Raw genomic sequence first — 12,115 nt, forward strand, 5'->3', positions numbered from 1 at the left:
AAGGAGTGAGTGTGCGGGTGAGTCACCTTGAATACCAGCTGTGTGCATGTATGTATGAGTGTCACTCAGTTTGTAATTCTCAATGTGTAGGTGTGTTGATGTGTTGGTGTGCGGTTGCTGTAATCTGTTTGTTGCTGTCACGCATCCGTATGCACCGATGCTACTGTGCTAGCTGCTGTGACATCTCAGCAATACAAATTTCTGTGCTTTGGAATTGATTATTTCCAACACTGACTTGTGTGGGTGTTTGAACCTCTGCGTAAATCTTGCACAATAGCGACACAGTGCACAGAAGGTCAGCTACTGCCGTCTGCCTTCAATTGGTTGATGTTAGACAATGAAAGAGCGAGTGCAGCCTGCTGCTTTGCAGATCAGAGGAGATTGAGAAAAACAAGCAGAATGGCAACATGTTTCTATCTCCTGGTAATTATTAACAAAAACTCACACCACTTCTTGTACAGTCACCCCTGTGAACACCACAGTCCACTATAAATTAACAGTTCTGAAATGCCTTGTTTAGTTAAATGCTTCATTACATCCTGTAGGAATCAAAGACAACACTGTAAAAGCGAGAAGTTAATTATTTGACACTGAATAAGTAATATAATAGAGCCTTAAGTGATACTTGTCCGAGGTGTGTATATCAGTCACCTTGAATTCCAGCTCCATGGAAGTAACCGTCTCGCCGGGTGGAGGTTGGGTGAGTTTCTGGATGTGGGCGTACAGGTTTCGAGCTGGCACCTCAGTGTTGCCGCAGGTGGCGGCCTCCAGCAGGGCTTCGTGGATGAAGATGTACTGATCCTCGGTCTGGACCATGTAGTTCCTCTGGGCGCGCATGCACGTCACATGGCCATAGATGTCTACAGACTTCTCGTGCTTCATGCGCTCCAGCATGGCATCGATCACGATGAAGCAGCCAGTCCTGCCCACGCCAGCACTGATGGAGAGAGACAGAGACAGTGGAGGGTTAACGAGCTTGATGTTTCACTGTATAGTATTACAGTACAGCATTGTAATGCAAAGTCCCCAACATATTATGTTCTCTCTCAACGCTCAACAGATGAAAGCTGGACATTATGCGTTCCAGGTTAGCTGATTTACACCCTCTAGCACAAGAGCTGGACCATAATGAAACAGGTGCTGCAGACTGTGAACAGTGTGCAGTGTTTGTGACTGTAGGGGCATCCTGAGATGCTTGATGACTGGCTGGAATATGTGTATAGAATTACTGAGCCTTATTCAGGGGGTAAGAAAAAAAACAACAAAAAACTAGATTTCAACATTTTTGTGGCACGTGGTAACACATCCATGTTCTTACCTACCTTTTCGAATGGCAAAACCTTTAACTGTCGCATTGACACTACAGCTAATAATTATGTTTTATATATGTGCATAATTTTTTTTTTCTATTAAAATATTTTAATGTTAGAATGGAATTATTTATTTAACACATTTTGCTTTTCAGGGTACTGAAAGACATTTCTGAGTAGATGTAATGACAAATTGAAAACAGTACAATAAAACAAGAACAACATAACTCAAACAATTATTGGTGCGCATAATGATCTAAAGAAAGAAGACAAGAACCACTTCAGTTCCTGTATGAAAACAAATTAAGCCCATTTCCGTGTGCACCTACCTGCAGTGGACCACCATGGGCCCTGCATCTGGAGGATTGCAAGCCTTTACCCGTCGCAGGAAGGCCAGGATGGGTGTGGGGTACTCTGGCACCCCGTGATCTGGCCAGGCCATAAACTGGAACTGTCTCACCTCTCTCTTCTCACTGGAGCCATTCTGCAGGCGCATCAGAGGAGGAGGTTAGTACAAAGGTGTAAGCCTGACACAGTGAACTGTAATTGGCTCTCTTTAAAAGAGAAATTTGTCATGCCAGGGAAAATGTCTGAAACACATAGGTCGCTATTTGAATCAAAGAGAGCTGAAATTTTACAGTTAAAATTTGAAAAGTACAAATGATTAAATGGTCAGAAATGGAACTATTTTAAGCAAGGACTCAAGCTGACTCATAACTTTGACAGCAGCATATAACATGGTGCACGTTCATGGCTGTGATTATTATGCAAGTGTAGATAACGTGCATACATTTGGAACATTTTTCAGGCATTGTTACCAGTTCTGATTGAAACCAAGTTAACTCCTTTAGCTGGAAACTTACATTTAATTTGAAATTATAGCAATGATCTAAATTTTAAGTAAGTAATGGGAAAAGAACTGGGAGAGGAGAAATAAAGGACAAAACATCAGTCACATCACCACAGGACTGAAGTATATGAATCAAAGTGAAAAAATTAAATCTTTCATTGCCTTTAGAGGAGAAGAGACAAATCTTGGATGTTAAAAACCAATTATAGTAGTGAAAAAAAAAACTATTCCAGTGGTAATAGCCTTTATCAGTCTTCAGAAAAATAAATTACATTCTAAAATGTGACCCCAGTAATGATGAACCGCAATTACCTGCTGGGAACATGTCCTTCAAGACCATACCTCGCTATACTTAACTGAAAATGAAAAAGGTAGTGGTGTACCTTGTAGAGGGCGAAAGTACGGACACTGTAAGTGGCCAACTCCACAGTGTCCAGCATGGTGACTTGGATCATCCCATAGGTCTCAGTTCCTCGCGAAGGCCAATATTGGTCACACTTTACCTGGCAGAGCAAGAGAGAAGGCACACTATCAGGAGTGAACTGCCTGTAACATCCACTAGAGGCAAGTGGAAGGCTCATAGAACCACACTGATTAACAAGAAGGGAACATTAGAGAGGTCAGATCAAAAGCTTTGCCCACTCTCTAATTAAAAACTGAAGAGTCAGAGTCAGCTCTTGTACCTCACAAAAAATGAGCATCAGTGAATCAGGCATGTGCACATGCATCCATGTGTCTGCTTCAAAGGGCAATAAAAGCCCACGTTGTCTTTTTCCAAGCTGTGATCATTTTCAATTAGTTAATTGTAGTGTGGTTCTTAACCTCTTGTCGCATATGCTTTTGGCACATTTGTCATGATTGCGTGCTGCATTGTGGACGGAGATGTGTCTAAAAGGCTGTTGTGGCCTGTGGTGGTGGGACAGCATGTTCAGCCACCTGGCTCCATATGTGCATAGAACAAACTTCAGTGTGTCTGCCATCACTGTGAGGCTAATGATCCGCTGGCACCGAGTGGCTTTGCTTCACTCTGTGCATCTATGCCTTAGCTACAATTTTCACTTTACTCCTTGTGGTTTGGCTCAGCTCAGTTGGCGTTAGACTAGAACTTCTGATGGACTTCAGTCCTCTTCTTCACTCAGACATCAATGTGAACCCTTCCTCACCAGACTGATGAAGTGCTGTAATTAGAATTTGGCTCTGGTTTTCAAACAGCAATAATAACATGTCATTTCTGGAAATACTGGGAACATTTGTACTAAACTACTTCAGAATAATTTAGAATAAAAAAGGCCATTCAGTTATACAATCACACTTCTTTTTACTGCTAATTTAAAAGGTTTTCAACAAGGTCTGCAAATTTCTTGAGGTGATGAGTCCTACCATTATCTAAACAACTGGCATAGTGTAGCTAGCTGATTGATCTTTCTTCCTGCTTCTGGGGTCTGTAAAGTCTTGTTTTCAAGACTAAAATGGGAGCACCTGAAGACTTTGTGACTTGTACTCTGTGTGGCAGGTTAAGTCCCTAGCAGCCCTAAGTCCTCCAACTAGCGTGTGTCTTCAATCAGTGATACTGCAAAAGAGCATGAGTAAAAAAAAAAAAAAAAACCCTAAACATTTTAAAAGAGCCTGGGTATAATGTGTCATTTCAGAGAAGCATGAAACTCTGCTATACTCTTTATTTTCCATATAGAAACCGAACAAATACAGGCACTGTTTTAATGACAGAGTAGCTGGGACTCGAGCTTGCTGCTATTGATCTGAATAACATAAGAGGAAGAGCTGTGGCACGGGTAAGCTAATCATATTGATACTGCAGTACCAAGCTGACATTTCGAAGCACCTTGGCTGTCTTGGTGAGCTGGTACAAATCGACAAGCAAAACGCACAAAAATTCGCCCCCTCACACTTCACCTCCCCTGATGACAGCTCCCATTCAGAGACAGAGGTAAATCTTGCAGGAGAAACTCAATTGAGTGATAGGGAACCGCTTGCAGTACAAACATATGGATTAGCAGTCACCATGTAATGAATATCTCTGTGCTGTCTCAGGTTGGGTGGCAAGATCTCCCTCACAAACACACACACAAACAGATACAGACACAGACACACACATACAGACACAGGTTTCGCTATCATCTGCTTTGAACCTTGCTTCTCACATGTTGTCACCTGGCCTTTTGCAGAGGACAGAGACCTCTTTTCAAGATGCGAACACACGTGACCAATACCTCAGGTCTCATTTCATTTACTGACCTTTTAAAGTTTTACTAACTGGCAATGATAGTGACAGAGGAAGCTAAAATTTGCCTGCTGCCGGATCTCATCATATTTGTCGAGCTCCTGCTCTGTTTGGCATAAGACTTCGGGCTGTCTGGGTGGTAGGAGGTTGACTCACTCGCCATATGTGTTTGTCTGTGTGTGTGTGTGTGTGAGAGAGAAATAGACAAAGAGATGATGTGTATCTATTTAAAGGGGCCGGACAAAATAACAAAAATCCCTGAAAATGTAACAATAACATCTACCTAATCTGAGCGTAGCTGACTCTTTGGGATGTTTTGTAATGATCTTATGAAATGTCTATTCATTATCAACTGGACACTGGTTGTAGTCTAATCGCATTTCCAAGACTCTGCCACTTACTAAATAATGTAATTTCCAATGCAGAGGTAATTAAATCAATTCAATTCACTGTTAGCTGCCCTATACTGCATTGTAATTTATCAATAGTGACAGGCATGTATATTACACTGCTAACTGTTATTTAACTAAACATTTACTTTGATGTATAGTGAGGGCTGTAACTGTAATTTCTATATGCTAGAGTTTAAAGAGTAAAATAATACATGTACTGTATTAATGCAAACAAAAACTGTTTTTGTAGGTGTTAATATATTCATTCACATGGAACGAACGTTTCTGGAGACTCATGGAATGGAGATTGGAGTTAGTGACTCTTTCCTGGGTTGGAAATCTAACTGCTGCCCCAAAACTCCCTTTGCCCCATTTAATGATGTCATGCCAAAGATCTAGAGATAGTCTGATGTACTGTAAGGGGGCAAAGCTGTTTCCACCCACAGCTGGTGGAAGATGTGGTTCTTTTTCTCTTTCCATAGTACTGGAAAGCCAGTTGACATGCTGAGGGGTTGTTTCATTTCTCATCAAGTTCCTTATGTTTCCATTATTTTGTCCCTGTTTCTGTATGGGACTGGCTGTAATAAAAATGATCAAACACAACTATGCTACAGTTACTCTCCAATGTACAAATAAGACACAGTGTGCTCACAATTTGCCTAAATGACTGATTAAATCAATATCTCAAAATTAAAACAGATGATAGTATGATTTGGAGGATGGCTAAGTAATTTAAGTCTTAACCTGACAAGAGGATTGGTTTTTTACAGACTTACTGAACTGAGCTTCATGTAATGATTTTTTCACCCCCCAAAAAATCAATGTCTAGGATTTCAGAAAAAAAACCTCTTTCATTTACACTCCCTGTTCCTTCTAGTTCTCAGTCTGTAGGCTCTCTTTTATTAGAGTGCCATATGCACACACTAATAAAGCACCACATACACAGATTTATATCCTCCCAGGAATTTATGAGCATAATTTTGTGATGTTAATTAAATAATCTCATCTCAATTTTAGATCTCAAGATGCCCGTGCACTGCCTTTTCTCTTTTATTGGGTTGAAGGTATTTCTAGGAGTGCACGGATGTTGCCGAGGTGCAATCCTCTTAACTCCAACTTCAGAGCTTTATTATAGTGCCGTGACTTTTATGGGCCAAGTTCAGAAAGTACAAACACAAACGAGAGACTGTCTTTGAAACCTTGGCATGGTGTTACAAAAATAAAAATGTAGCAATCAAGTATTGAACTCTGAGAATTTTCTACACGGTGAATGAAAGATAATTTGCCTTATTATGAATCTCAAAGTACAAATACACTACATGTACATGTTCATATTTTGGGGCATGTGTTCGGGCCCCGCCCAGTTCAGGGCCTTTCTGTGTGGACTTTGCATGTTCTCCCTGTGTGGGTTCTCACCAGGTGCTCCGGCTTCCCCCCACAGTCCAAAGACATGCAGCTTAGGTTGACTGGTGACTCTAAATTGCCTGTAGGAGTGAGCGTGGAAGTTTGTCTTTAAGTGTCAGCCCTGTGATAAACTGGCGACCTGTCCAGGGTGGACCCCGCCTTTCACCCAATGTCAGCTGGGATTGGCTCCAGCCCCCTGTGACCCTCTACAGGATAAGTGGTATAGACAATGGATGGCTGTTCATAATTTGGCTGAAAAATGTTTTATTTTCTGTAGAGGGTGTGCACATGTTTTCATCATATGCAAAAGTGCCACAGTAACTTCATCATATGTGGTAAACAAACAACAGGAGGGAAAACTGGAAATGGTAAAAAGCTGTTGTTTCAATTTACTTCACAAACAAGTTTTTAAAGATTGTTGAAGACTCAGAGAAGTAACATGAAGTGATACTGTCACAAGAAAACCAAAATATCCTTTGAAGTTCTTTGATCAGACTGACAAATCCTGGACTCAGTGTCTATATGCCTTCAGGCGTAGCTGTGTGTAATGTTACTGTATTTCCCCAATGTCAAGCTACACAAATATATATACACTATGTATACAGTATGTCAGGAAAATCCTTTTCAACCTTCCACATTTTACGTTTCAACAGTGTTGACTGCCTGTCATCACACTGTCGACTTCAGTGGTCTGAAGTATTACACAGCAGTCGTTTGATTTCCTCCTAGTATGGCAGCTCTCCTGATTCACAGCAGCCATCTGTTGGTTGGTGTGGTAACTACTTTACCACAGTCTGCTGCATGCAAATGTGTTCTGATGAATTTTAACAATAGGAAAATGTAATTATGGATTTTTATTATAAAGTAATCCTTACTATTAATGGCTTATTATTTGCAGTTAAATTATTTAGCCTATAGTAATGCAGTGTATTATAAATTTTATTTTGGTTATTATTAATTCTACAGTATATATTATTACATGTTTGAGGATGAAGATCAGTAAATCGATGCATCATAAGAACTTGACTGTAAAGAAATGAATTCCCTGATTTCTACACTTGGCAGCATTTTAAAGTGAATCACACAGCGTCTTCCCTTACCCGTGACTTCTCCTCCAGCCTGGTCATCATGACAATGGTGTTGGATCTCTGCTCCCACACCATCCTCCAGAAGTCGCTCAGGGTCTCGGGCAGCGGGCCCTGTGTGGCGATGTAAGCGTTCTGCTTCCTGTAGCCGTCAATATAGTTGGCATTGATGTAGTCACTGCCAGGAACAGCTGTAAGAAAGAGAAGCAGTGAGGATACTCACGTACTGTACACAGCAATGGAGGAAAGTAACTGAGAACATTTAACCAATTACTATACTTAAGGAGACTTTGGAGATATTTGTATTTTACTTGGGTATTTCCATTTTCTGCTACTTCATACTTGAACTTCACACCACATTTCAGAAGCAAATATTGTATTTTTTTACTCCACTACATGTATGTTTTTAATGTAGCTACATTTCAAAATCAGAATAATAATGCAAAATACAGTATAATCAACTTTATTGATCCCTGCATATAAGCATTAGCTCCACTTGCTGCAGTGATGAAGGCAACAATACATCAATAATTATAATCCAATAATATACATTACTGTGAAATGTACTGTTCTGCATGAGTACTTTTACTTCTGATACTTCAAGTATATTTTGACACCATCTCAAAGCAAAAAATGTGCATGGGCTTTTCGGATCAAACTGGAGATACAGTATCTAAAGCAGCAGATGCAGGCAACCAAAATGTCCTTGGTACCTGATCGATGGCAGCCTCAGTCAATGGCTATCTGAGGGGTTAAGTAGTTACACACGCTCTTACCATCAACAGAGGTGAGCACCACTCTGGAGTGGTCATAGGCAATGACGTTTGCATAGCGATTCTTTGGCTTGTTTACTTCCATGTTGGAGTTCTCCCAGGTAAACTGTTGGCCTGGATCAATAGACTGTGGGTGAGGGAAGGAAAGAAAAGAGAAAAAAGGACACAAAGATGGAGAGAGAGTCATTACAATAAAGTGGACAGAGAGACACAGAGCAAAGGAAAGTAAAAAAAAAGTAAACAGAAGCTCAAACAGAGGCTCTTGGGTATAACGTGGAAAGAAATAGGGCCAAATTACCTTGTTGTCCACCATCATTCATTCAACAGCAGTATGCTACGGACAACAAAGCCTTTAAATGGAACCTGTACCCACATCATATCCCTCTACAGGTAAATGGTTTTATACTGTGTAGGACATTGTGCAGGCTGAGTATATCATTTAACAAAGCACCATATTGCTGCAGTAGTTGTTGGTGCATTAACAGGTCAATTAAATGCACGACATCTGATGTCTTGAATGTTAATGACACAGAAATATATAGGCATTTAGTTTTGATTCAAACTGACCAAAAAAAGGCCATCACTCAAACACTGAGCCAACATATTGCTCCAAGTTCTAAACCCATAATGATGAGAATGAAAGTTTTAGCTGAGAGCTGCTGAAGCCTGCAGGCAACCACAAACACTAGTAGGGTGGCCCTATTGAATCACCTAATTCTGAAAAGTCGCTTGCATGACAACTTGAAGTTGCCATGATTACTCTCATCCTGTCTTTCCTCATATTCTCTTTGTCGCATTTTTCTTTCTTGTATTTTTGTTTTCCTTTCACTCTGTCTCTACCTTCTACGTCATTCGTCTCGCAGGCTAAGACAGCAGTAGACTGCATAGCTATTGATCTGGGGAGATGTGTGACGGCCTCCCATCCCTTGGCTCAATAATGTCACAAAGGCTCTTGTTATTCCGTATCGATCCCCGTCAGGGCACACCAGAACCATGTCCACCGATTCCCCAGACCTTTCGCCTTGCAAATCCAGCAAAAGTCACAACAACAACTTCGAAAATCATTCACTTCTGTGCCTAACATTTCTGTGGCACTAATTTAATTATCAGAGGTTACTGTATGTCAAAACTTGACAGCTGAAACATAACGATCATAATTATTGAACAGGACAATCATTGCAGGACATTGAAGATCCTGGGCCATAAAATGGTGAGTGTTGTGCTAAGCTACACATGAGGCAGGTGTGATTTGCCTTACTATAAAAATTAATATACTGTCAGTTAATTTGTAAATTGCAGGTACAGCGAATCAGATTTCAGCTGCTATCTGTCAACAACAGTAACTTCCTAGCTCTGATTATGTTGTCCTGTAGATTAAAGTGGTATCTACACAGGTAATAATATGCCATAAAAGTTATAAAGCATGTATTTTAGACCAGACTATTTTAGTTTCCATAGAAAGCCATGTACTGCGCATGTTATTTGATTCTGAACAAGATATGAAAAATGTGTTGTGCTCATAAGCAAGAAACCAAATTGCTCAACAGTGAAAGTCATGTGGGCACAGACCTATTGCTGCTGATGAGCTCAGCACAGCCAATTTTGCCGTCTGTGACCGCCAGTATGAACAGAAAGATTTCATTTGCAGTCAAAACTTGTCATATCCATTTGAGAGCTCAGTGAACACAGCAGGCACACTAGACTGATGACAACTAGAAAACAAGTAAAGTAGAAATGGTAGAAAGAGGTGAGAAGCAAACGCCCCAGGTATTCTCCCTGACACACTGGAAATGCTTTCAAATGAACATAATGATAGTGCTGTGACGACTGCAGCGTGATATTGCTTCCTGCGATAAAAAGAGTGCCAGGGGGAGCTGCAGCATGTCTGACTGACAAATTCTGCTCATTAGCCAGTGCACTCCTTGCTCAGTGTGATATGGACTGACGATGGTGGTATAGGAAGTCTTAGCCCCCCTAAAATATCAGGGAGAGGAAGTAGTGATGCCTCTACAAATTCTGTGCCTTGGGATAAGGCGCAATGAGAGCAGGTGGCGAACGTGACTGTGACAAACCGCCATGAGCTCTGCCACTGTGCCTCGGCTAGCAGAGAGACGGGTGGCCATCTGCTGGGCCACAGAGGGGGTCTTCCCTGGCTTGGAATGACTGGTGAGGAGGGACTGGGGCCAGGCTGGTTGCCTGCAGTCATACAAGTCACTTCTCTGGGCTTGATTTGTTGACACTAACTGAACAGGCCGGGAGGGCGATGTGCTGGAGAGGCACTGGGCAACACAAAAAAGCACTTAATTGAGTGCAGATTTTTACCAAGGTCTAATTATCTCCCCAGTTAACTTTTAATTTCACAGTGAAGGACTTCAACAGTGTCGACTGCTGAGAATTATATACCATATCACAGAATGTTCAACTATGCATTCAAACACATAATGTATGTTTTGTCAAACATTAAAATGGCCCCTTCATACAAGACTATACTTTTAAAAAATGTTTTAGTTTAGTTAGATTTAGTTAGTAATTTAGGTAGGAATGTAACAATTAGAAAAAACATGAAATGTGAATGAGCATGGCCAACAATGTAAGACAAAGTGCATACACATGAGATGAAGCCCTACACAGTGGTAAAGTTTGTTTTTCCTACATTTGGGCAACACTGCTGGGTAGATGATAGAACAGTTATATAAAACTTGTAAAATTAATGATATTTTCACAGTAAACAGTGGAAAGGGCAGATGACAGAACATTATAAAAATATTGGCTAAACTTTGAGCTCGTGGTGATTCTCAGGGAAATGTCACAAGGCCACCAAAATAAATCAGGTGTTTCTCTCCAGAGTCTGAAATCACACTGCAAAATTCATGCTGTAGCAGCATATGCTGGTCACAGACAAACGGAGGCAATCACATAACCTTTTAGGTTATGGTGAAGGTAAACAGCCTTGTTGGATCTATCAATGTGAGAAATAGAGCTGATTAGACAAAACAGATTGAACAATCAGAACAAATAAATAAAAGACAGCTCTTGTTTTTCTGTATTCAAGGATGCCTCTCCTCTTCATCTAGCCTCGCTTAGTCCCCGAATCAACTATGTGCTACTTTAAATGCAAATTTTGTTCTTTCTTTTTTTGAGAAAGAACACCGACAAGAGATAATCCCTCACCGAGCTGCATCGGAGAGACCGCCTGCAAAATAACATTCTTCTGGGAAACATCAAGACACACACACAGATTTCTTAAGCAACACGCCACCTGCTAGTTTTGTGAAAAAGCATCTCGCAGCATTTAATCTAAGTGTTGGTTTCCTGGTGGGATTGGTAATAGAGTTGTAAAAATGACTGAAGAACGTCTGTGAAAAAAATTCTTCAATAATCCATTAGAATACATGCAAATGTGATCAAAAAGGCATAAACACAAAACTTCCTCTCCAGACACAATGTTAACAAAGCAACACATTCCGATGTAATATCAATGCAGGGCCCTTACCTCATACTCCTGGGAAAAGCAGAGGCCGTCATTGGCCTTCAGTCGCTCTATGTGGTCAGCCAGGTCAATGACAGGAATGGGCGGGTGCTCCCTCATTCCTGTGAGAGGAAGAGGAAAAAGGGAAAAGACAAAGGAATGAGTGAGATCTGGCTGTGTCTACATCAGACGTGCACATCGACTTACACAAACACTGACTGGACCACAGGGTGAGTGAGGCTGCCAGTGAGACCATGGGGTGGCTGTGTAACGATGAGGAGAGCACATTTTGCTCAAAAGTGCATGAAGAGAGCGACAGAAGACAGAAGGAGAGAGAGAGAGAGAGAGAGCGCACAAGTTGACATTTGGTGATATTGTCATGCTAAGTGAGAGGGACAGAGATGGGGCTGGAACGGTGATGCACATGAGTGACTGGGTGAGCATGCTCCTGGAATGAAGCAGGAGACAGATAGCTCTCTGACAGCACACAACTGGTGGCAGAGGTGAGCAAGAACTCACAAGTCTCTACAAATGAGTCACACTATCACTTCTCAGAGGGGAAAAAAACTGACTGGTCATCAGCCTACGTTTAT

The 12,115-nt window shown here is 41.1% G+C and overlaps 1 protein-coding gene across 22 annotated transcripts in view; it reads right to left on the bottom strand.

Annotated features, from left to right (window-relative positions):
• ptprfb (protein tyrosine phosphatase receptor type Fb) overlaps window positions 1-12,115 on the bottom strand; it is a 156,988-nt gene that overhangs the window by 10,004 nt on the left and 134,869 nt on the right. For all 22 annotated transcript variants that reach the window (XM_020591231.1, XM_020591233.1, XM_020591237.1 and 19 more), the window contains 6 exons: window positions 11,547-11,644; window positions 8,057-8,180; window positions 7,296-7,471; window positions 2,544-2,663; window positions 1,640-1,794; window positions 652-937 (listed from right to left, as the gene is read on the bottom strand). In XM_020591231.1, the coding sequence (XP_020446887.1) occupies window positions 652-937; window positions 1,640-1,794; window positions 2,544-2,663; window positions 7,296-7,471; window positions 8,057-8,180; window positions 11,547-11,644 (959 nt within the window). The remainder of the gene's footprint in view (window positions 1-651; window positions 938-1,639; window positions 1,795-2,543; window positions 2,664-7,295; window positions 7,472-8,056; window positions 8,181-11,546; window positions 11,645-12,115) is intronic.

Source organism: Monopterus albus, unplaced genomic scaffold (assembly GCF_001952655.1).
Source record: "Monopterus albus unplaced genomic scaffold, M_albus_1.0 scaffold14.1, whole genome shotgun sequence".
Lineage (NCBI taxonomy): Eukaryota > Metazoa > Chordata > Actinopteri > Synbranchiformes > Synbranchidae > Monopterus > Monopterus albus.